The sequence below is a fragment of the Ambystoma mexicanum genome, chromosome 6q (genome assembly GCF_040938575.1).
Source record: "Ambystoma mexicanum isolate Mex_15411 chromosome 6q, UKY_AmexF1_1, whole genome shotgun sequence".
Taxonomy (NCBI): domain Eukaryota; kingdom Metazoa; phylum Chordata; class Amphibia; order Caudata; family Ambystomatidae; genus Ambystoma; species Ambystoma mexicanum.
Genome location: NC_090937.1, coordinates 232,052,756 through 232,078,936, shown reverse-complemented (window position 1 = coordinate 232,078,936; position 26,181 = coordinate 232,052,756). Strand labels below are relative to the sequence as shown.

Here is a 26,181-nt window from a genome sequence, read left to right as displayed (position 1 = left end):
AGGGGGGAGTGCTGTCACAACCCTCGCCCAAAACCCCCTCTGGCAAACCCATTGGCCAGGTGGAGTCAGGACTCGGGCCTCTAGAGCCTGGCATCCTCTTCAAAAGCCCTCATGGGGCCAGTCCTGGCGCCTATGGCGCCAGGCTCATACACCATGAAAAACAATGTGCTTGGGAACTACTTTATTGTATTGTCAGCCAACATGGAGGCATCCACATAGCTTGGTTCTTAGGAACCAAGCTATGCGGTCTAGTGTTTTGGGTGTGGTAGCCTAGGGACTACTTTACTTGGACTATTTTGTTGGGGCTATTTAAACCACACCCGAGCAAGACAACACGCTTCGCATTACTTTGCAGCTTGCAACGTGACGCTCACCGTGTCCAGCTATTCCCTCGAACCTCGGAGAAGCAGAACCTGCAAGGAGACAAAAGGAACATCATTAGCAGCAGCATTTTACCTGCAGTCATCATCTTTAAACACTCGCAGCTACTGAGAAGAGCTTCCTCGAATCTGCACGCCTCCCGGACAGAATGACCTGAAAGAGGAAGATAGAGGCAACATTAAAGAAAGCAGTAGAGACATTTACAAATTACGAACTGCTCAAAGGGCTTACCTGGCTGGTCGCCTCTCGGCTGGCACCACTCCGGACATTCCACTCGTGCTGAAGAACACCACGACCTACAAGGAAGGAAAACACAAGCTAGCAAAGGCAAGACTTCGCAGCGCTGCGCATAGCGCTTACTTACCGCATCATAGCGCTCTTAATGCGCCATCATTTACCAGCGGGGCTCAACCAAGCCAGTTCGCGGCGCTGAAGCTCTGCACACATAAGGGAGAAAAAAGAGACATTTTAAACAAAGAAAGGCATGCAGGATAGCAACAAAACTAAAGAACAGCAATAAAACCTACCTGAACAATATCAAACGGGCCGGCGTCAATGAAGTAACTGGACCGCACTCGCCCATGAAAGACAACGCGCCCCTGCAAAGAAGGCAGGACGGAGAGCACGCCTAATTCTACCACAAGGTGAGGAAAGGGCGCCAGAGGGACTGAAATCATATGGGGGTAGAGGGAGGATACTTACCCCAGTCGGTCAGTCTTGAATACAGTCCTCCTGTATTTTCAGGCAGAACCTTCCCCGCAGACCACATCAGGGCAAAGCTGAGAAGCATATCAGCGAGTAACCTGGCTGGGTGGCGTCCCTGTGGATACCAGGTGAGGATAAAAGATACATGCATAGCCTGACAATCTGTCACCGGCTGGTGGCTGAACATTTGGATAAATTCTATGCAAACCGGATTTGCAAATTGTGCATTTTATCGACGACATTTTGATACAGGGAAAAGACGAGCATAGCGTGCAAGTGCGCCTAGATCTCATCATCGAAGGACTACGGAAGGAAGGGTGGGAAATGAATTAGGCCAAACCCCAAGGTCCGGCAGAGACCGTGATTTTTCTGGGGATTCAGGGGCATAATCGGCATCGCAAAATGGTGCCAAAAGTCAAGCAAAAGAACCTTGAGTTTTCCACTCTGAGGACTAAGAAACAAGATCCGCAGTTTAATGGGTTGTTAGAATTCTGGAGACAACATATACCACATTTGGGGCAGATTCTGGCACCCCTTAACAAAGTGACGCGCAAGAAATTCAATTTTGAATGGGGTGAGGAGCAAGATAGAGCATTTCAATTAGTCAAAGACACCATACAGAGAGTGCTTGATTTATGGTTGTTGAGGGGCAGAGAGGTGGAACTAAATGTATCTGTACAGGATACCTATGCGAACTGGAGTTTGTGGCAAAAACAGGACAGGAAGCGGGTGCCCTTAGGATTTTGGAGTCGGAAGTTGCCTGATGCTGGTGACAGATATATTCCTTTTGAGAAACAATTGTTAGCATTTTAGCAGGCACTCGTGGATACGGAACAAATGACAGTGGATCATGATGTATTAATCCGACCGAAAATACTGATCATGCAGTGGGTACTGAGCTCCACTAAACACATCAAATAGGGCATGTGCAAGAGGCCAGTATCGTGAAATGCAAATGGTACATTCAAGATCTACCAAAACAGGAAAGGGTGGTGTGACAAAATTACACGAGCAAGTGGCGGGGGTTCCGTTAGTAGATCTGGATCCCGAGGACCGAAGGAAAATTGATGAATCTCCAGTCAAATGGGGAATCCCCTATGGTGCTTTAACAAGTGAGCAAGTTGAACATGCCTGGTTTACTGATAGTTCAGCCAAATATGTGGGAGTTGAGCGACATTGGAAACCTGTAGGATATAACCCCATTTCGAAGAAGGTTTTGACCACCTCTGGAAAAGGGAAGAGTATCCAATTTGCTGAATTATATGCCCGTGTACCAGGCTTTGCAACAAGAAACGCCTGGGTGTTGTTATATTTATACAGACTCGTGGTCCGTTGCAAATGTGTTGGTTGTGTGGCTGCCCACCTGGTAAAAGAATGGATTGAAGATTCATGCTAAAGAGGTACAGGGAAAGGAACTGTGGCAAGATATTACTGAAATGCTAATGCATACTGCAGTAACTGTGTATCATGTAGATGCACATTGTGCAACATTTTCACTAGAACGATGTTCAATTCTGTTGCAGACGAATATGCTAAGATTTCGGTCATGGACACAAGAGCTGAGGAAGATTATTTGTAGGGGATTGCCAAATGGGCCCACCAGAAGAGTGGGCATCTCTGAGAAAAAGCTACTATCAGGTGGGTGCAAGATAGGGGAATTAGCCTTCCATTAGAGATTGTGAAAACAGTGATTTTATAATGTCCCGTGTGTCAACCCCAGAAGCAAAGATCTATTCTACATATAATTCATGGCACGTTGAAACAGGGTAAATTGCCCGGACAGATTCGGCAGATCGATTATATCGGTCCCATGCCCATTAGCCAAGGATGTCAATATGCGTGTACCATTGTGGACACATGTTCCAGTTACTTAATGGTGTTGGCATGCAAAAGATCCACCCAATTGAACACGATTAAATTGTTAGACCAAGTGGCTGTGTATTATGGAGTCCCCTTACAGATTCAAAGTGATAATGGGTCACACTTCAAGGGGAAGTTTGTTTTGGACAGTTGTCAGGAAAAAGATATTGAATGGATCTCTCATGTCCCATATCACCCTGATGCTTTGGGCTAATTGAGAGGATGAATGAATTATTGAAAGAACAGTTGTGCAAAACTGGCAAGGGCACCCTGAACGGGTGGCGAGAGCATGTGCTGGGTGTGGTTCAGATCCTCAACAACCATCCCATTGCGAATGATGAGACTCCATTGATGCGTATGTTAATTCCAACCTTACAATGCAAACCTAACAGAGCTATGGAAACTCTTTTGCACTGGGAAAATGTCTCCTGGGGCATTGACTCCTTATCGAGACACCCCTCTGTCTGCTCGGGTGGATTTAAATGCGAGGGAAGAAATCCGACTTGAGCCCAGCATCGTTATTGTGATTGAGAGTGGGATTCCTCCTGAACATATGGGGTTAATTGCCCCTAGATCTGGACTAGCCCTGAGAGGAATTCAGGTGTTGCAAGGCATTGTGGATGCAAGGAGAGATCAAGGTAATTCTTATGAATAGTGGAGAAAATATGTTGCCCATCCATAAGAGAGATAGGGTGGCACAGCTGATACTGGTACCTGTGAAAGTGTCCATGGCGAAGAAAGGGGAGCTGGCCACGGTAGTCACAACTCGTGTGGACAAGGGTTTTGACTCATCAGATACAATGGTTTTGGTTGCCAAGGTGTGGGTAGACAAACCTAATGGTCCGCCAGTCCTGCGTCAGGAGAGGATCAAGTGGTTCTTGTGATGGAACCTGGGAAAAGAAAATGGATTCAAATTCCTGCTGACAAATGTTATTTACGCAAATGATGTACACTGCTGATGTCTTGTTTTTGAATTCTGATTTTTTTTTATGTCCTGAGTGCAGTGGAGTGTCTTCGGGAGGGTCTGGGACATGCTAGAAGAGATGGCAAATGTCTCCATTCTACAGATGGAATCTGGAATTTGGATGAAGACTGACACTGCTACTATCACCTTTGCACCTGATGACGCATCCATTGCAGCATGTCATCGTGCCTTGAGGAAATGACGAGGGTGTAAGCATAATGCCTTGCACCCTTCTGCGGTCTCTTTGTCCTTTGTGGAGCATGGCTATTCGGCCGTAGTCGAGCAACCTGAGAATATATGGATCTACCTGACTCGACGCGTATTGAATATCTCACATTTCGGTCTGGCTGATGTGCACGATTCCGTTAATCTGATTTCCACCTGCCTTGTGGCTATACCAACGCCTACCCTGGTATTGTGACATCTATTCAGGGTTTTGCATGAGGATTCTCTGGTAGAGAATTCTGATGTACGAAGTTCTTTTTCAGTTTGAGTATTGTATGTTCTGTGCGGACACAGACCACAGATGGAAGAACATGACTTGCATTATCACTTACAATATCGCTCCTGCTGATGTTTGTTATCAAATGACTTGTGATCCAAACTATATCGGTAAATGTCAACAGCTCCATTTGAACAAAAATGAGGGAAGAACTGGTTTTGAGCAGTGCTTAAGTACGCGACCACCACGTGTTTGTGTTGATGTATCCAATAACATATTGTGTCATTTTACTGTTTTGACTGCCAGTCACCTGTATCATGTGAAACATCCTTCGGGTTGGTTATTTTCATGTGGGAACTATACCTATTCATATATTCCTGCTAACATTTCGGGTGGCTCCTGTGCTTTAACTCGTCTTGGCTTAATGATGTTTCCTTTGCAGCCTGCTATTCGGCGGTCTGTAAGATCTGTTCATAATACCGCCCTGTCACCCGATTGTAATTCTGATGTGCATTTATTGTCTGAAGCTGAAGTCTTGGCGTTAGCCATTTCGTTAGTGGGGATTTGGGGTCTGGCAGCAGGGGGATATAAAACCATGATTAAACTAGCTTGCTTGGTAGTGAAAGGGCTTAATGAGACTTTGCAAGCTTTAGCACAGTTGTTGATAGATAATAGACATTTTAGAAAGGGTATTTTGCAAAATAAGGCTGCTATTGATTATTTGTTTTTGAAGCATAATTTAGGTTGTGATGCAGTAGAAGGGATGTGTTGCTTTAATTTGGAGGATTATTCCTGTTCCATTGAAAAGCATATTGGTGGCTTGACAGGTCTTATTGCCCAGGTCACTCAAGATCAGGATGGGAACTGGTGGGGTCAATTGTTTGCATGGATTCCGAGGCATTGCGTTCCGTTGTCATTTGGCTTTTGGGGGTTTTAGTTATTTTGATTTGTTGTTGTTGTATTTCATGTATTCCATATTTCTGGAGGATGTTCCGAGGGTTTTGGGAACCATCTTTTCGGCCATTGTTTTTTGTTGGTTGATGATCCAAGGGATGGAGTGTAGTGCGTAAGCGAAAAATGAGCTAAAAGAACATGGTGCCGATGCGCGGCCATTTTGGACCTTCCATTACTGCAATAAAAGCCTAAGTTATCGGTGGATCAGTAAGTAGACGTGCATTTCTGCAGCGGAGGCCCTTGCCTAACATAAGGATCCTTGACATAAGGAGGTCAGCTGAACTAACTGTGGAGAATAGTTAATGCCAGTAAGACTGAGATTCTACTCATCGGCACTCCCACTCCCTCCTTCCCTGCTGCTCTCTGGCCGGCCTCTCTGGGCCCTCTTCCTACTCCTACCTGCAAGGCAAAAAACCTTGGGGTCATCTTCGACTCCACACTCTCCTTCTCTCCTCACATATCCGACGTATCTAAGAAGTCACACTACCAGCTACACCTCCTCAGAGGTATCCTTCCTTTCCTCTCCTTCCCCCAGAAGCTCACTGTCTCTAGAGCCCTGGTTCTCTCTAAGCTGGACTACTGTAACAGCCTCTATCTTAATCTGCCCGCCTCTACTCTCCGCCCTTTGCAACTCATCCAGAACAGGACTGCAAGACTTGTCCTTGGCCTCAAGCCCAGGGACCGTATCTCTCCAGGACTGAAATCACTACACTGGCTCCCAGTGACTGCGAGGATCAAGTTCAAAACCCTCTGCATTGTCCACAAGGCCGTCTGGGGCCTTGGGCCAAAATACCCTCAACTCTCTCTTCCTAAATATCTTCCTTCTCGAGCTCTTCGCCCATCCGCCTCCCTCAGGGTCAGCCGCTTCTCCAAACAACGAGTTGGGGCAGATCTCTTTCCACTGCAGGGGCCTCCCTCTGGAACAGCCTTCCTACCTCCCTGAAACTTGAGGAGAACCACCTCCGGTTCCGGAAGCACCTCAAAACCTTCCTCTTTGCCTCCGCTTTCTCTCCCCCTCTCCCCTGCTAATACTACTGAAACTGCACTGAATCTGCAACTGGGCCATTCACCGTTCTCGGCCCAGCCACTCTCCCCTGCACTGCCTCCACGGCAACCCCTGCACTACGGGACTGTGTCTGTATCCATACAGCCCCCCTTCCCAGCACTTGTTTGCACTTACCTCGCACTTGCCACCAGCTGGCCCTTGTTATTTATCCTGTATGCTGTATGCTTATAACCCTGTACTGCACTTTCCCCTCTCCCTTTCCCCCATGCACTTTTCCCTTCCCCCCACCCCTGCACTTGCGCGATCTGAATGACACCTGGCCTAGTAGGATCGTTGTCTGTCTTCCCCTTGTTCCCCCCCCTGCCTCGTCGCGCCTTGAAACACTTGTGTATAGGCGCGTTACAAATGCCATATCATATCATATCATATCATAGTTGTTATATTGTCCGCCGAAGGACGAGCCAGAAAGGGAGTTGGAGCATTCTGCAGGTGCATTGATAAGGGGTATTGGGAAAGAAGGCAAGGAGGAGAAGCTGGGTTTTTCCACTTCTAACTGAAATTTTGCAACCTGGCTTCTCATGCTTATTGTCTACTCTTCGGCCGAGGGCAGTCTGGTAACCTATGAGGGGCGGGGATTCCCCCATAAAGAGACGAGATATTCCTCTTGGAAGACAGATAGAACTGAACCCCCGGGTAATGGAGTCTCGCTGAGAGGGAGGACGCTCCGCTACAGACCCCGTTAGTACGAGTTATCTCTCTGCCTACCTGCTCTCGGACTAAGCAGTGTTGTGGTGGCTGAGATGAAGGCTTCTTCTGCAACCATATTAACGGTGAAGCTCTTTTTCTATGTTTATGTGTAATTGACTGTATATTATGTGTGCATGTATAGAGAGAGAATAAGGGGCCTAAAACAAGCAATTTTTTCTTTATAATTAGTGGTCTAAGTGTGATTTCTTGACTATCCGAGTCCAACAACTTGTTTTATTAGGGTCTAGGGGGACGTAATTTTGAGGTCCCTACATGTGGCCAAGCAAAAGCAAAACAACGTCCCTAATGCAAATGAGCCCACAACTGGGTAAAGTCTTTTAAATTAAATGCAATTAAATGCTGTCTGGCAGGCTTGCCTGCCAGGCAGCATTTACTTTTAATTGTGAGCGCCGCTTGCCATGCAAGCATGGCAAGCATCGCTCACAATTACTAATGAACTCGACCCAACATGCTTGCATGTCGGGCAGCATTTAATTTCAATTGTGAATACTGCTTACCATGCGCACATGTGAGAGAGCATGGCAGGCATTGTTTGCAATGGGTTTGTATGGGGTCAGGCAGCTTAATGCTGGTGCAAATGTTGGAGCGTTTGTCTGATAGAGAGGAAGAAAGGCGGCGGAAACTCAAGTTACGATCTGCCCTTCCTCCCCACCATACAATTGAATTAAATTGGGGAATAACATTAATGGAAGGCGTAAAAGCCTTATGCAAGACTTTTACGACTCTCATTAACGTTACGCCCCATTCAAATTGAGCTCCTCAGTGTTTAGCTTCCTTCATTCTAAACCAAAGACCAGAACAAAATAATTTGTAAATGTTGAATGGGCGGAGAAGTGGGTGATCCCATGAAGCTGAGTGGACGTAATGCCCGATTATCTGCCATCTTTTTTGCCCTAGAACGTCACAGTGGAGAAATGGTGGCCCAATGGGCATGGAAATCAATCCGGATACAACATGAACTTGTCTTTCATCTTTGAAGGTGGATACAGGATTGATAAATCAACAAAGGTAACATATTTTGATTAATACATTACCTCTCAATGCAGGTGGTGCTTGTCCTGGACAACACGTTCAGTTTTCATTGTGCTTTTTGTGTTTATTTTTTATTGTGCTTTTAGCTGATTAGCTTTTTGCACCTCACAGAACAACAATACAAAGGAAAACATACTTAAAAGTATAGAATCACAATTAATAACATGTGTGCCTAGTTATACAATCTCATTTAAGAGACCCTCAATTCCTACATCTTTAAACCCTACCAAAAACTATTTTTCATCATTTTATTTTTCCAATTTAATTTGCATCCGTATTGTCCCAATGTTGCAATACGTTTTTGGACTATTAACCAAATATGATAGTCTGCTGCCGTGATGACTAGTGACTCTGCAGTATATATTGCTGACCACAACTGATCAGTTTCCAGACCCTTGCCAATTGCGCAAATATCTCCATACCCGCGCTAATAATTTTCCATTAACTCGGGGCAGTTTGTCAGGGTATGTCTTGATGTCTCCACCTCGAGCTTACATTTTTCTAGTTCCAGTTCCTGCCATGCACCAGTATCTTCTAGGACAGGCTGAATATTCAAACGCAAGCATGTGATGAAACAACAAAGCTTAGAGCAGTAAAGTTTTGTTAAGTATCTTCGCGGGGCTCCCTCATATGACCCTGAGCAGAGTATTCCATGTAGCATCTTTTTTTGGTCAAGGCATCTATATTGTTAATTCTATCCCAATCCAATGATTTCTTCTTAAGTGATTTTTCAAAGATACCAAGTTCATTTATTTCTGGGATATCAATGCCCAAGTCAGCTAAGTGCTGAGACGCAACCCTTTTAAATTCCTCATAGGGTGAATTTTTCCCCCATTCTCTACTATCATCTTCCAAATAGTGCACATGGTCTGACATGATAGACATGAAGGTGTCACCATGCTGCCGCCCATACATAAGCTTGATGTACAGCTTGCTACAGGCAATCTTCCAAGACATATACAATGAAGTTAAACCCAGTTCTAATTGAATTGCCTCCATCAGACTGATTTAGGTAAGACCAAAACAGACCACAGTACTTTCCTCCCGTCCAGTGTCTTGAGCCAGCGGATTTTCCTCTCTGATGCAGTTTCAAGAGCATATAATATGCTGGGTACTTTCTGTACTTTTTGTGTATACCTCTATTAAGCCCTCCACGGAACCTCCACATTTTGATTTTACATAGTTTTTCATCACCTGCCAGCCCCCAATGACCTTTGTGTACATCATTTCTTTAAACGGGGATGCTGCGGGATAGTTATAAATCATTGCAACCTAAGTAGAGATACAGATTAGAAGCCTCCAGTTTGCATTTGTCAATATATCAGGCAAAGGGGAGACTGCGATGTTTCATGTATGCTACTGTCATTACTTTTGTTTTCTTACGGTTGACCCTGAACCCATTTTCTTGCCTATAATCAGACAACTTTGGGGGGAAATGTAGGCAGTTCTCAAACTCTTTACCCATGTCACACACATACAGGTTGTAGATGGAGGGCGCAAGGACAAAGCCTTGTTTCAGACCGACATTTGTCCTGTTAGAACCAGTTAACCCTGCATCCTGTGATGTTCGAACTTCCACACTAGTATTTGTGTATAATACCTGAATAAAGAATAACTAGCCTGGATCAATGCCACATTTGTTTTGTTTTTCCCACAATCTTCCTTGATTTACACTATCAAAGGCGTAGAAATAGTCCACAAAACATAGATAAAGGCAGCTGTTCCCTCTGCGGCTTGCTTCTGCCACCAGCAGTCATAGGCCCATATACTATGGATTGTGCCACACCCAGTTCTAAAACCCGTTTGTTGGGGGGCTTAAGATCATTTTTTCTGCGACCCATTTATTCAATTCTGTTAATAATACTTTAGCAAAGAGTTTACTGCTGATATCTAGCATTGGCAGCATAATGAAATAGCTAGCATCAGAGTAAAGGCCTTTTTTATGCACTGGTTTTTTATGGAGTGGCGCCAGCTAGATGATTTCAGGCTCATGATTATCTGATATATGGTCGATCCCCATCTGAGTGAAACTACAGTTACCAGAAGGCTGTAGAAGAGCCATCGAAATAGGTCGATCATACAGGGGGTCGAGCCAAATCCGTGTTCAATTTAAAGACTTTGATGTACAAGCACTGTGACAGAAAGGGAAGTGAATCCCGCAAACATTGAACAGTGTAAAAAAAGAACATTGAAAGTAAAGAGGGGTCTGCGCCCAGAAGAGGGGGATAAAAAGGGTGAGCCACCATCACCCTGATCGAGAGCCACAGTAAACTCGGTGAAGGGAGGCTAAGAATCGAGGGGGTCAAAGCCCGGCAGAGGGGGGATCCAAGGGTGAAAAGTTGTTACCCAAGTTTGAGAAAGATGATAGCAGTAAAGAGGGGTCCGAGCCTGACCAAGGGAGATCCCGGGGTAGAAGCTGTCACCCAAAGTTGATTGATAAAGAAATTGTGATATATTTTGGAATATGATACGTGAAGGTTCAGCGCCCAGAAGAGGAGGACCCAGGGGTGAAGTCCCCCCAGTGAAACTGTGATAAACAATTGAGAAGGGTCAGTTCCCAGAATGGGGGGGCAGGGGTGAACCCATCACCCAGCGAACATTGGAAAAGAACTTTCATTTGCTAAAGGAACTTTTGTTTTGTTGTTTGAACACGTCCATTCCTCGAAGGCAAGAGACTTTCAAATGAAAAGAGACTTGGCCATCGACGGCCCTGGTAACTGAAATCTTGAGGGTTAAAAGCTGAACTATCATCTCATGCTAGAAAAACCTGTGCGTGTCCTGAGAGCTGCCATTGGAACTGTCGCCTTGTGCTGGAGAAGCCAGAGACTGTACTGTGCTCTAAGCTCCCATCTTACCCCATGTGAAAACGTGGGGAAGGGAGGCCCAGGCTACTGCATCCTGATATATTATTTGAGTCCACTACTTTCTTTTCTTGAGAGCTATCCCACACCCCTTTTTGTATTAGTTGTGAGGGCTGGGAATAGGTTTCTTAGTATAGGCCCTTTTTATTTTGACACAACTCCACTAGGACTGCCTTATTTTTCATTTGATGGTCGACGCTTGCTCCCATCTAAGATATAGGTTTAGATTAGGCATTTTCCCAACTTGCATGCAGCATTCATTGTGCAATACACACCCTTGAACTGTGATCACTTGTGTCTGTCTTACTGGTTGTCACTGTGAGTTTAACTTTATTTAGCACTTCATACATGGTTCATCCAACATCTAGGCACTGTGTTTATTATACCTCAGTCGATACTCCGTTTACCCACCTCTGAAGGATGTTAACCAATGAGATAGCTCAGCCGGCTCAGCACTCGTTGCTGCGATCTGTTTGTGATCTGTAGGTCGCAGGTTTTGAATCCCGGCAAGGCCAACTCAGCCTTTCATCCTTTCGAGGTTGATAAAGGAGTACCGACTTCAGTTTGGTGATAATTGTGATGCCAAAAGCACTATGTAAATAGCCATTTGACCTTGAGATTAGGTATAGAATTTAGCATGGAGGCTTTACCCCTCTGCACTGTTATATCATAACATTGGCATATCATTAGGCAGTAATAGATCCAGGAAATTAGGACTTTCATTAAACATCGAAAGACAATTCTGCTATTGAACCTCAACACACAAAATACAATTCATCTTTGCTCTACTTTGTAATTGACTAGGTTTTTGTGTTTTCAACATTTAGATACATACTGGAGAGATCAAATCCCCAGACCATAGAGAAATAATAAAAGGTGTATTCTATCACAATGCATAAAGCTGCCGCATGGAAATGATTTCGATACAGGTTTTTTGACATGTCGGCTGGATGTCACATAAATTTTACTCTCTTGCAAAGGAGAAAAGTAATTTTTACTCTCTTAAAATCACATTTACTGTCAAAGTTTAAAAATATGGAGTAAAATACTCCCACATCAAAATCTTATCTTGAGAACTGTATGTTCCACCACACAAGGCTTGAATCTTCTCTCTTCATCTCTCTAATATTATAACTAGCCAGATTTGCACTCCAATCTCCCTTTCATTGCTGCCCTTGGTGCTGGCCTTTATTCGTTTGGTCTTTCAGAATGGCTTGGGAATTTGGTCTTTGGGCATTTTCTTAAGAGTCTTCCTTGCCTTTGAGGACCTAGTCAGATCATTCCCAGGCCCTTGTGATAATGATCACGGGGTCACTTTATCACATATCCCACCCTTCCTTCTAGCTATCTCTGCCGGAATTGCAGGGTTATTTTTGTTTCTTCTGGATTGGTTTTCTCTCTGTCTTCAATTATGCAAAATCGGGCTATATGGTTAGAGTAATGCAGGCATAAAACTGCACTCTGGCATATGGCATGGGCCTCCGGTAGATTTTGCAAGCTTGGCCCAACCATTGGTAAAAGTGAATACAATCTGTGCTAATAATTCTTTCTAGTGTGTGGGTATGAGGGCACCATCAAGCAGATATGCTTCTTGGCCGATGTTGGGCTCAGATTCCAATGCCTGGATTTAAATGTTTAGTTCCATGCACACAGCAAATTATTTTCTCCGTTATTGTCTTGAAAGAAATAGATGTAAACTTCTACCCAGTGACTTTTGTCCAGCGTCTGTTCTGGGGTTGTGTTCTTGCTTTGGTCTGGGGTTCGGCCTAGCTTCTCTCGGGTTAAAGTGCCCCACTCATCTTCTCTATGTGCAGTAAGCTTCACCAGTTACCCCCTTCTCTCTCTTTAGTGTTCTGATCTTTCACCATCCTCCACTTTTCTGGGCTTCTATTTCTCTCCTCCTTTCACTGCTATCTAGGTTTTCACTTTCTTGCCTCCTTCCACCACACTCTGGGTTTTCTTTTTTCTGCACCTTTCTCAACTTTCAGAGTTTCTATTTCACTTTGCGTTCCTCAACATCCTGGGCTTTCTTTTACACTTCATCTTCCTCCATTTTACATGTTTGATTGTTCTCTGTGCCTTCCTGCACTCTCTGGGTTTTCTTTGTCCCTTCACTTGCCTCCAATCTATGTGCTTTCTCTGTTGCTTTAGGTTCGTCTGCTCCTCAGGCATTCTCTTTCACTATACTTCCATCTAGTCTCCTGAAAGAGAGTTAGAAAGGACCGGAAGACCCAGCAGCGGGTGCACTAGAATTTGTGAAAACGAACCAGGAGAGAATAAGAGTGGCACAGCAACACCTACAAATTAGCCAAGAGAAGTAGAATCACTTGTATGGCCAAAAAGGCAAACTACGGAGGTTCAATGTAGGTGATAACATGCTGTTACGCTCACCTGGTTGCACAGGGACGCCACCCAGCAGTTGGGACTCAGGTATCCTTCTCTGCGGTTCCCATGTTGACCAGCGGGAGGGTTCTGCCTGGAATACAGGTGGGCAATTTTCAAGACTGGGCAACTGGGGTAAACAGCCCCCCACCACCCCGTATACCCGCAGCCTCTCTGGACCTCTCCTCACCTTGTTTTTAATGCAGGTGTTCTCTCCGTCCTGCCTTCTTGGCAGGGGCGCGTTGTGCTTGGTGGGCCATTGCGATCAAGTTACTTCACTAATGCCGGCCCGCTTTGAGTCTTTCAGGTAGGTCTTATTGCTGTGGTATATCGTTGTCCTTGCATGCCTTTTTTGGTCTAACTAATCTCTTTTTCTCTTCCTTAGGTGCGCGGAAGTCCAATATGTGGCATAGACTGAATTGGGTCTGGCTGGTAAGTAATGGCGTATTTAGAGCGCCATGATGCGGTGAGTTGGCGCTATGCGCAGCGCTATGATGCCTTGCCTTTTGCTAACCTGTTGTCTTTTCTTCCCCACAGGTCGCGGTGCTCACCCGGTGCATGGAATTCCTGAGGCGATGCTGGTCGAGGAGCGGCTTGCGAGGTAAGCTTTTCGGCACCGTTTGTTAAATTGTGAAATGTCTAATGCCTTGTTTCTTCCTTTTTTGCAGATCCGACGGTCTGGGAGGAGCGCTGGTTCCGGGATGCTGATCGCAAGAGCTGTAGACAGCCAACAATGAAATTACAGGTAAGCTGCTTCTGCTAACGATGTCCTTTTCCTTCTTAACAGATGCTGTTCTTCCGAGGTTTGCGGGTGCAGCTGAACACGGTGAGCGTCACGTTGCAGAATTGCAAAGTAATGCGAAGCGTGTTATCCCAGTCGGGTGTGGTTTAAATAGTTTCAAGAAAGTAGTCCCGGTTAAATAGTTCCTATGGTACCACACCCAAAAATACTATACCGCATAGCTTGGTTCCAAGGAGCCAAGCTATGTGGATGCCTCCATGTTGACTGGCACTGAAATAAAGTAGTTCCCAACACAAGTCCTTTATCAAGTATGAGCCTGGCGCCTTTCGCGCCAGGACTGGCCCCAAGAAGGCCTAGGCCAAGGATGCCTGGGTTTAGTGGAGACCCGAGTCAAGACCCTTCCTGGCCCATGGGCTTGCCAGGGGGTCTTCTGGATGTGGGTCGTGACACATGCTGGTCCTACTTCCAACCTCCGAGAATAAGTTTGTAACCAATTGGCCCAGTCCTAACCAAATACTAATGCCCCAAGTTCAGCAGGACAGCTGTCATAAGACCTCACAAGTTTACCCCACCAACTGGGACAAGGCCTGGCAGGAACCTGAACAACCGCGTCTCATAGCACATCTCAGGGGAGAGCGCAGTGGCATTATCTGATCTCTAGGGTCTTGACACCAGAACAGACCAAAGACTTACAAACTTATTTTCGACACTTCACTTTGTCTTTGTGTATTGGCCCTCAGGGCGTGCAACTTTGTACATCGTTTTGAAACCCCTGCAGACAGGTCAGTGCGACTGCAAGCTTAACGACTGTCCAAGGCCCTTCGGAAAGCCATGGAGGACAAGTTAAAGAAAATTCTGGAACTGGAGTCCTCACAAAGCTATTTGTTCACTTTGATTGTTTGTGTGACTAACCCAGGTAGTTATTGGTGGTTTTGTAAAGATATGAGGAAGGAAAATGGAATCTCATGCTTGGAGGCATACCCCATGCCAAGAGGGGACAAGTTCATCAACATTCATGGACTGGCAAGATACATTTCTGCCCTCCTCTTTTATTATTATATATTTTTATATTACAAACCTAGCTTGGAAGCAACTCAGCACTGTACAGGTGGTAGAGCGAAACATTGGTAGCAAATGTTAAGATGTCATCAAGTAGAAATGTGTAATAATTAGAACAATATAACACTTGGATGGGGGGTGTACACAAGATAGCCAAAATCTAGGTTACAACAAGTTGTTGTTGGAAGAGCCAGGTCTTCACATCTTTTTGAAACTGTACGACACTTGGAGCAGTCCGAATTGCTTCCAAGATAGAATTCCAGAGGATCAGAGTGAAGCATCAGAGGGGTGTTTCCCAGTTGCAGGAAGTTCACCGTATCCACCGACCATTCCCCTTTAACCTGGTTATCCCAAATCAAGGAAAACAAATCTCGGGCTATGAGGTAGTTCCTGGCTCTGCAACCTTACCCCTTTTGGTTCATACATAGGGCGACTAAGATTCAAGCCATTGTCGACTAATTTAAGCAGGTACTCCATGGCAGACCCACAAGGGTATCAGAAAAAAGAGGGAGATGTCATGAAGTCCACTACCTTGTTTGGGGATATTTAGTCGGGTGACTCGAGGGACGGGGTCCCACTGCGAGCTAGTGGATGATGACTTGGGTGAGATATGTGGACGGACCCCTGGTCACCACCACGTAGCCCCTGTCAGTGTGCAGGCACAATCACTAGTCTACTCCAATTGCTAATGGCCTATTGTTACGCTCACCTGGATTCCACAGGGGCGTCAAACAAAGCTGGACTGCTGCGGTCTCCACCAGTGTGACTCGTAGCAAAGTGATGATCGACTGCACTTGCCCACTCAGTTTCGTCTGCCTGGCCCGCAGGAATATGTTCCTAAAAGCAGTAAAGGGGATTAGCCACCCGTGGTAGAGAGGTTGCACTAACACTATTTTCCCTGAAAACTTCCAGTATTCCCCTTCATAACGTCTCACCTTATTGTTTGGAAGGATGAACTCTCCATTCTGCGTGGAGTGCAGGGGCGCGTAGAAGTTCAGTTACTTCACTGATCCGAAGGTATTAGGCAGAGTTCCAGACAACAATGACTCTGAGGTAAGTAGTGTGTAAACCGAATGCATAGTTCTTTTAGAGTTCAAATGTCTGTTAATTCACTCTTGCTCCTTTCATACCTTTTCCCTTGCAGCGTGATCCAAGGAGTGCGTTCACCTCGATGGATGAAGGTAGCGCTTAGGTAAGAGTCCGTTTGTACCAAGCACTGTCTAGCAAGTAATATTGTTCCAAATGTAATTAACCAATAGTTCTCTATCTTCTTTGCAGGTGCGGCGCCTTGCCGAAAATGTCTAACATAGGATGGTGACCAGCGCTGCCTCGAGCGGTAAAATTCCGAGTAAGTATCTTGCGGTAAGTAAAAGAATGTCTTTGGCGGAACCCCGCTCACCTTTTGTTTGTTCTTGTCTTTTCAGATGCTGGTGTTTCGGGCGGCGATTCAACGGGTAGTGTGCCGGGTTACTGAGATGCTCCGAAGACAGGTGAGTATGGCACGGCGCTGCAGCTGGCAATGCGACGCGGTTTATTTTAATGTCTTTTTCCTTTATCCACAGGTGCGGCTGCTCCAGGAAAAGATGATGACCAAATGGAAATCTCCTTGTTCTACCCTTCTCTTCTTCTTTCCTTTTCTCTAGGATCGGCTCCGGACACAAGACGGGTGTGGCTGTATACTGGATGCTGGACTGTAGACACGGTGAGTGTTACGCTGCTAAGATGCAGAGTAACGCAAAGCGTGTGCTGCTCTTCGGGCGTGGTTTAAATAGCATCAAAAAAGTAGTTCCCAGGTAAGAAGTTCCAGTATCACACCCAAGCAGCAAAATAGTTCCTAAAGGAAAGTAGTCCCTTCATGGCCTCACAATGGCCTGTACATGAGTTATTTGCAGGATGACCTGCATAGTTTAAAGTTGGCAATATGAGCCTGGCGCCTACGGCGCCAGGACTGAACCCATATAGCCCCTAGGCAGGGTTTTGGGAATTCCTGTGTCTTCTTGGGTGCCTGTTCCCTGGACAGATGGACCTGTTCTGGATGTCTGGGGGCAGGCATTGTGACAGCACCCCCCCCCCCCCAAGGCTGTTCTCCTCACTGGTCCCGGTTTGTCTGGGAAATTCTGGTGGAACCTTTTCACCAATCGAGGTGCATGAATATTGTCACTTGGTTCCCATGACCTTTCTTGTGGACCATAACCTTTCCAGTCAACCAGATAAAAAAGTCTTGATTTGACTATTTTTGAGTCCAAAATATTCTTTACTTCATATTCTGGTTCCCTGTCTATTAGGATGGGGTTAGGTGGTTTAGTTAGCCTTGTCCCTGGTTGTACTGGCTTTAGAAGTGAAACATGAAAGACTAGGTGAATTCGCATATTTGACGGTAACTCCAATTTGACGGCCACGGATTAATAATGGCTTTAATAGTGTAAGGTCCCAAATACTTGGGGTTAAAGGTTCGAGACCCTTTAAAGGTATGTGTCTTGAATCCAGCCACACTTGGTCTCCTATCTGATATTTCGCAGCTTCGCTTCTGTGTTAATCTGCGGTTTTCTTGTATCTCTCTTTAGCCTGTTTCAAATGTTCAGTTGCCTTTTTAAAAGCTTGTGTAATAGTAGCATGTAGATGGTTCACGGCGGGCATCTCTAAGTGTTGGGGCGAATTGAGTTCAGAGGTTCGAGGATGTCGCCCATATATAGTATAAAATGGATTTTGTCCTGTTCCTGAGTGCAATGAGTTGTTGTATGCATATTCAGATATCCACAAAATGTCTTTCCAATTGCCTTCGGTTTGGTGTAACATGCACCGTAGGTATTGCTCTATTGTCTGATTGGTCCTCTCAGTTTGACCATCGGTTTGAGGATGGTGGCTGGTTGATAATCTAACGTCAATTTGGGCAAACTTCCTCCAAAACTGAGAAATGAACTGACTTCCCAGGTCGGAAACCAATACGGAAGGGAATCCATGTATTCGAACGATATGTTCTAGAAATTCCTTGGTCGAGGCTGAAGGTAGACCCTTCAATGGAATGAAATGAGCCATTTTGGAAAAAAGATCCACTATAACTAGGATGGTGTTATACCCATTACATGGGGGAAGGTCAGTAATAAAGTCAAGGGATAAGGTATGCCAAGGCGTAGGCGGAATGTCCAAAGGTTGTAATAGGCCTGCTGGTTTCCTTTTCTGGGTCTTATTTTGGGCGCAAATACCGCAAGACAGTACAAATGACTTAATGTCTTTCCGCCAAGTAGGCCACCAGAATTGTCTTTTGATCTTGGCCTCGGTTTTAGCGATCCCAGGATGCCCTTCTATCAAAGACTCATGGTAATTGGAGATAACATGTTCTTGTAATTGTTTATTTGGTAGGTAAAGACACCCTTGATAGTATGGTAGGTGATCGGTGACTGAATAATCTTTGCCTTTGTTCAATCAGCTTTGTAAGGCTGCAGGGTAGAAAAGCTGTTGAATCTTTTTATGGATGTTGTCCAGAGTCTGTAGAGTGGTTATACCACGAATTCTTCTCTCCGAAATTATGGGTACTGGTTCTGGATTTGAATATGCTTCTCCCATTCCAATATGAGATAAGGCATCTGCTTTGCCATTTCGACAACCTGGTCGGTAAGTAATCACGAAATCATATTCCGCAAAGAATAAGGCCCATCTAAGTTGGCGTGACGATTGAGCCTTGGCTGTCTTTAAATATTGTAAGTTCCTGTGATCTGTGATTACAGTGATGGTGTGTCGAGCTCCGAGAAGATAATGCCGCCAGGCTTTGAACGCCGACTTGATGGCCAGTAGTTCCTTGTCGGTAACTGCATAGTTTAACTCTGGTGCTGAAAATTTCCGTGACCAGAACGCCACCGGGTGAAGTTGACCAATTTCAGGACCCTTTTGGGAAAGGACAGCTCCCATGGCTAGGCTGAATGCATCAGTTTCAACCATGTACGGAAGTTCTGGACGTGGGTGCTCTAAAACAGGAGCTGAAGTAAATTTCTGTTTTAGGTCTTGGAAGGCCTTTTCAGCTTCTTCTGTCCACTGGAAGCGTTTATTTTTCCACAAAAGAGCCATCATGGGGTGTGCAAGATGTGAAAAATCAGGAATGAATCTGCGGTAAAAGTTCGCAAATCCAAGCATACTCTGTACCCCTTTAATCGAGGTAGGTGAGGGCCACTTGAGGATTGCATCCACCTTTCGTTAATCCATTCGAACTCCATTTAGGGTCAGGATAAATCCAAGGAATTCAACTTCCGAAGTATGAAAAACACACTTTTCCAATTTCGCATATAATTTATGCTGGCATAGTTTTTCTAGTACAGCACGAACGTGCTTCACATGGTCTGATTCAGATGAAGAGTATACTAAGATGTCATCTATGTATACAACAACACAGATGTCTGAGTTTGTGAAGGACATCGTTCATAAAATACTGGAAGGCTGCCGGCACGTTGCAAAGCCCGAAAGGCATCACCTGGTATTCGAACAATCCGTATTTGGTACAGAAGGCAGTCTTCCATTCGTCACCTTTTTTCACTCGTACCAGATGATACGCCCCTCGTAGGTCCAACTTAGTGTAGATATGAGCATCCTTTACTTGTTCCAGTAGTTCTGGGATCAGGGGCAACGGGTATCGGTTTTTTACCGTTATTTGGTTTAATGCGCGATAGTCAATACAAGTCCTAAGGTCACCTTCCTTTTTAGGGACGAAGAATAAAGACGATGCTGCCGGAGACTTGGACTGGCAAATGAAGCCATTAGCGAGGTATTGATCCAAATATTGCCTTAAATGAAGATTTTCGGGTTCAGTGAGGGCATAGATTCTGCTGCATGGAATTTGAGCACCAGGTAGGAGGTTGATCTGGCAATCATATGATATGTGGGGTGGTAACATGTTTGCTTGGTCTTTCTGGAAAACATCCTGAAATTCCTGGTATTCCTGGGGTAACTGAGTTATCGGATTCGTGACCGTAGCCAGTCTTTTGATCAAAGTTCTTTCATGGTAACAAGTGTGTGCACAATCCGAGAAGGTCACTCTCTTTTCTCGCCAGTCAATACAAGGATTATGAGTTTCCAACCATGGCATTCCCAGAATTATTTGGAACTGTGGGGCCTTGATTAAGTCAAACAAAATGCTCTCTCGATTCCCATCTTGACCCAACAGTGTCATCTCCAAAGTTGAATGAGTTACTGGACCAGAAGCTATTTCGGTCCCATCGACGGTGGTGATTACATCAGTTGTGGGTTTTTTGCAAAGAGGCAGGTTCATCCTTGTAGCCAATTCTTGATCCATGTAGTTTCCTATGGCTCCGCGATCTATGTATGCTCTCACGGCATGCATACGAGATGGTTGCCTTTGATCTATAAGGACCATTGGTATAATTAGGTGGGAGGTCTGAGTGTCCTTCTTCATGCTCTGCAAGCGGACCTCTACGCTTGTCGGGCGTGGTCGTTTTTCGGCTCTGATTCCATATTGACTTTGTCGGCGACTCCTACCACCTTCTTAGGTGGTTTCACTGGGCAATCCCATAAAAAATGCCCCGAGGTTCCACAATACAAACACAATTGTAACTGCCGCCTCTTGTCCCTTTCTTTTTGAGTCAAAGGTCCTTTAACCGCCCCAATTTGCATGGGTTCAGATACATCAGTTCCTTTGGGGGTGACGTTGTCCTTAGGTCTTACCAATACTCAATTCTCGAATCTAGCCCAATCAGCCTTCCGATTTTGAAGTCTGTGATCCAACTGGACAACCAGGTCTATGTATTCAGCACAATCTTGAGGTGGGTTCACTACTTGCGCCAAAACTTCTTTTAGTTCACCTTGTAGCCCACGATGAAATAGCGTAATCCGCTTGACCTCTGGCCATCCGGTTTCTACCACCAACCTATTGAAGGTTGCGATGTAGGTCAGCAGATCCTGGTGACCCTGACGCAAGGACAAAAGTTTGTTATCCCAAGCTTGGCCTTGGGAATGTCGGGCAAATAGTCTTTCCATGCTTAGTTGAAAACCCTGAAAATCCCGAATAAGAGGGTCATCCTGGTTGACTAGTGGAATAGACCAATCGGCTGCATTGCCGCTGAGATACGATAGTACAAAGGCTACCTTTGCTTGATCATTCGGAAAGGCTCCAGGTCTACATAAAAATGCAGGCGGCACTGGTTCATAAACACGGCAAACCTTTTGGGGTCCCCCGCAAAGCGTTCTGGAGGTGCTAAAGGAACTGTCCCTGGTAAAATTACTTGCACTGGATTACTTGATTGAGCTTGGGCAGAAGCTCCCCCGAGTCCAGGTAAAGGTGTGTGACCAGCTTGAGCTTGAAGTAATTGCCTGGCAAGATCATCCGTACGTTCTTTTGCCACAATCAGTTCTCTCCTGAGAGCATTAGTCTCTTGACGGGCGGAATGCACTTCAGCCCTTAGTTCTCCCAGTAGTTGGGCTAATTGGTCAGTCTCTGAGGTCTCCATAACGCCCGGGTGGAGATTTGTAGTAAGGCTTTGCGTTCTGTTACACTCACCTGGATTCCACAGGGGTGTCGAACGAAGCTGGACTGCTGCGGTCTCCACCAGTGTGACTCGTAGCGAAGTGATGATCGACTGCACTTGCCCACTCAGTTTCGTCTGCCTGGCCCGCAGGAATATTTTCCTAAAAGCAGTAAAGGGGATTAGCCACCAGTGGTAGAGAGGTTGCACTAACACTATTTTCCCTGAAAACTTCCAGTATTCCCCTTCATAAAGTCTCACCTTATTGTTTGGAAGGATGAACTCTCCATCCTGCGTGGAGTGCAGGGGAGTGTAGAAGTTCAGTTACTTCACGGATCCGAAGGTATTTGGCAGAGTTCCAGACAACAATGACTCCGAGGTAAGTAGTGTGTAAACTGAATGTATAGTTCTTTTAGAGTTCAAATGTCTGTTAATTCACTCTTGCTCCTTTCATACCTTTTCCCTTGCAGCGTGATCCAAGGAGTGAGTTTGCCTCGATGGATGAAGGTAGCGCTTAGGTAAGAGTCAGTTTGTACCAAGCACTGTCTAGCAAGTAATATTCTTCCAAATGTAATTAACCAATAGTTCTCTATCTTCTTTGCAGTTGCGGCGCCTTGCCGCAAATGTCTAACGTAGGATGGTGACCAGCGCTGCCTCGAGCGGTAAATTTCTGAGTAAGTGTCTTGCGGTAAGTAAAAGAATGTCTTTGGCGGAACCCCGCTCACCTTTTGTTTGTTCTTGTCTTTTCAGATGCTGATGTTTCGGGCGGCGATTCAAAGGGTGCTGCGCCAGATTGTGGAGATGCTCCGAAGACAGGTGAGTATGGCGCGGCGCTGCAGCTAGCAATGCCACGCGGTTTATTTTAATGTCTTTTTCCTTTATCCACAGGTGCGGCTGCTCCAGGAAAAAATGAGGACCAAATGGAAATCTCCTTGTACTAACCTTCTCTTCTTCTTTCCTTTTCTCTAGGATCGGCTCCGGACACAAGACGGGTGTGGCTGTAGACTGGATGCTGGACTGCAGACACAGTGAGCGTTATGCTGCTAAGATGCAGAATACACGAAGCGTGTGCTGCTCTTTGGGCGTGGTTTAAATAGCATCAAAAAAGTAGTTCCCAGGTAAGAAGTTCCAGTACCACACCCAAGCAGCAAAATAGTTCCTAAAGGAAAGTAGTCCCTTCATGGCCTCACGATGGCCTGTACATGAGTTCTTTGCAGGATGACCTGCATAATCTAAAGTTGGCAATATGAGCCTGGAGGCTACGGCGCCAGGACTGAACCCATATAGCCCCTAGGCGGGGTTTTGGGAATTCCTGTGTCTTCTTGGGTGCCTGTTCCCTGGACAGATGGACCTGTTCCGGATGTCTGGGGGCAGGCATCGTGACACCTATATACGGGAATGATTACTAGAGCCAGGAGGCACAGAGTCCACAATCCCAATGGCCAGCATCTCGCACAGTAAAAAAAAACAGATCGAGGAGTACCCGAAATTGCAGTTCTGTGGTTCACACTCTGTGACTGTTGACTCAATGGAAGATTCTGCAAGTTTGCACTCGCACGTTCAACATAGTTTAAGCTCTTCAAATGCGAGGGACAGAAAACAGAATCCATGATCAGATCACAATTTCAGTTTCTGTACTGCAAGAGAGGCAGGGAGGCACAGGGCGACGGCTCTACTCCCACAGCGTAGCACGCCAGCATGTGCACGGGAAGGCACATTACCCGCACCCAGGATTGCGGACCAGCGTTTTAAACCTGCGGTTCAGCCTCTGCTTGATTTATCTCACACACCAGCTCAGCCACAATTGCTTTTCAACCAAACATGAATATTCATGTACTCCTGAAGACCCTCATCCCAAGCCCGGCCACAGGCTTATACACAAGGCATGTTATAGCACAGTTACACTGCACATGATTGATCATGGTCTCTAAGTTCTTTTCTGTATGTAGTTTTATGGTTTGGGACTGCCCCAGAGTCTGACAGTTGCTCTAAGCAAGATTTATTCATAATTGTTCATAACTGAGCAGGGTGCTTTCTACTTGGACTCTACAGAAGAGGGAATTGGGTTGCATTGCCATTCAAGGTTTTGTAGGATATTCCCCATGGTAGCCACGCACATTTTAAGATACCCTTTTATCAGTGTGGTTGCTTTGACTGGAAGAGTGCCGGAGGGAAAGTGGAAGAACTTCCTTCAAGGAGAAAATGGAAGGACTGGTAGGTATGTTGGGATAGAGAGGATTAGAAATGTGAAAATAAGATGTACAGAGTGGGGGTAAAATGAAGAATCCCAGTAATGCTAAAAGATGGAAGTATATGGGTCCTGTATTAAAAGGGGTTTAAGTAACCTGGTAAGTGCTTAGTAAATTGAGCACCTGCTGCAGAGATGCATGCCACCTGCAGATCAGATTCCAGTCCCAATTAGAAAGCTTTGCAGGTTAACATACCTGTTGCCGAGAGCTGTGTGTGACCAGTAGGTCATATGTTCAGTGCCAGCAAAGTAGCCTCTGGGGTATGGATGCCTGGTGGAGGGATGTGTGCATTGCCCAGGCAGATAAATCACGGGCTAAAGTATTGGCCATTAACAGAGGGGCCAGCCTGCCCTTCACAGGTTCGATTCCCGTGGAAGGGCTGATTCGGTGCTTCATCCTACTGAGGTTAATACATTGAGCACCATGAATTGGATAATAACACGTTATTTACAGGGCTACAAAACTGCAATAATGTGGTAGCTTGCACTATATAAAATACCAAATATTCTATTACTTGTAGGTTGTGTGATAGGGAGGTCCGAATCAGGAGACCGACAAGGAGATGTGATTTTTCACACACCTTTATTCTGTGTGTAAAGAAAAGGAACCTAATCTCTCCATAAACTTGCGTTTTAAGCCCTAGTCTATACAAAAAGAAAATTCAATGGGTGCTTGTCAGACTGTCAGAATGGCTTTAAACAAAATAGAAGTCCTCCGTCCAGAAATCTACTCTAAGCTAGTTTCTCCAGCACAGGGTTTGGCATGGATTCACATGCTCCTGAATATTCCCCGTCATCAGGCTGGGAATCCTCGGTAAAGAAAAAAATCAGTTTCATTTCTGAACTGTCTTTCTTCTAACAACCAATCACTGAGCTCTGGGTCATACTGCCCCCAGCCAATGACTGCCCTCTACCGAAGCCCCTCCTCAGGCAGCCAGCTTCAGATTTTTACTCCACGTTCAAGTGTTGGGAGTCCTCGTGCTTAGCTCTCAAGCTTTTACTGCATTTTTTTGCTTTTTGGAAGAGTTTTACAAACATTTTCGGTCAATCAAGACTCCATCGATCATCCTTCCAATTAATGGGGACCCGTTTTTCGGATTCTTCAGCGTCCCTCAAGGGCGGCTTTCGTCAAGTTTCTTTGTGGGAGCCTCCAGAAGATTCTTCTGGTCTATCATGTTGGACGAGAAGAAGGATTCCCCTTCCCTTTTCAAGCTCTGCTCGGACTGTGGTTTGCGGAATGTTTACATGGACGATAAACATTCACAGTGCCTGTACTGCCTGTACCCAACGCATAAGGAGTAGGATTATGTTTGTTTTGCCGTGAACTCTTGAAACGCACGTTGAAGGATCGGTGTAAACGGCTGGAGGAGTGGCAGCAGGCGAAGGTCTCTGCACTGGGTAGGTCCCAGGAGCATGCCTTTCCCAGATCCGGGAAAGCTGAGCAGGCTTATAAATCCTTACAGGGTGTCCCTCACCTGGGGGTCCAACAGAAGGCAAAGCATCGCAAGTCCGCTACTGTTGGCAGTGCCGTTGCAACGGGCTCTTCTGCGGACAGGGCGCGTTTGACATCCCAAGCTGCATCAGTATCCAGTCTACGCTCTGGATCTTCATCCAAGTAGAAGATGGATCACCTTGGCAAGTTGAAGGTGGCCCCGGAGATGACCAAGGAGAAGACCAAACAGGGTACGGTGTCTGGCAGAGAAGGCCAAAGGGGACCGAGCTTTCCGACACAGCCCCTAAGGAGAAGGTCAAGCAGGATAAGGTGTCCGGGGCGACCACGAGGGTCAAGCAGGACAAGGGGCCTGGCCTGACTGTGAAGGCCCAAGTGCACCAGACGAAGGCGGCGCCTTCCATCTAGGTGGTGGTGGCGTCCCTTTCAAAGGCAAGAGTGCCAACCCCTCCCAGGAGGGATGCTGCGTTCCAACCCATTGAGAAGACCCCGTAGAAGAGGATGCCGATAATCTACCCAAGACCGTCCCTTCTGGACATGAAGAAAGGGGGGGGCATAGAAGTCCTCCAGGGCATGGATATCTCCTCTGCCGAGGAGGAGGAACTTGTCTACCTCCGGACCATCCACAAAGACGGTGCGATGAGGAAAACATCAGAGTCACGCCCTACGACGAGGGCGACGATGACAAAGATACCATAGAGGAAGGCGACTGAGGGCCTCAGGACGACGAGGGCCCTGGCCCGGCTCCTACACCCCAGCCGCCTATCCCTATGCTGCAGCTGCTACCTAGAGATCTTTCAGTGGACATTCTCCACCCTGCATACACTGGTATCGGAGATACAGAAGAGGATGCCAGTGAC

General features: G+C 45.9%; 1 protein-coding gene across 1 annotated transcript in view; it reads left to right on the top strand.

Moving 5' to 3' along the window:
• MANBA (mannosidase beta) overlaps positions 1-26,181 on the top strand; it is a 907,503-nt gene that overhangs the window by 435,621 nt on the left and 445,701 nt on the right. Inside the window, exon 7 of the mRNA XM_069630691.1 lies at positions 7,978-8,088. Coding sequence (XP_069486792.1) covers positions 7,978-8,088 — 111 coding nt within the window. The remainder of the gene's footprint in view (positions 1-7,977; positions 8,089-26,181) is intronic.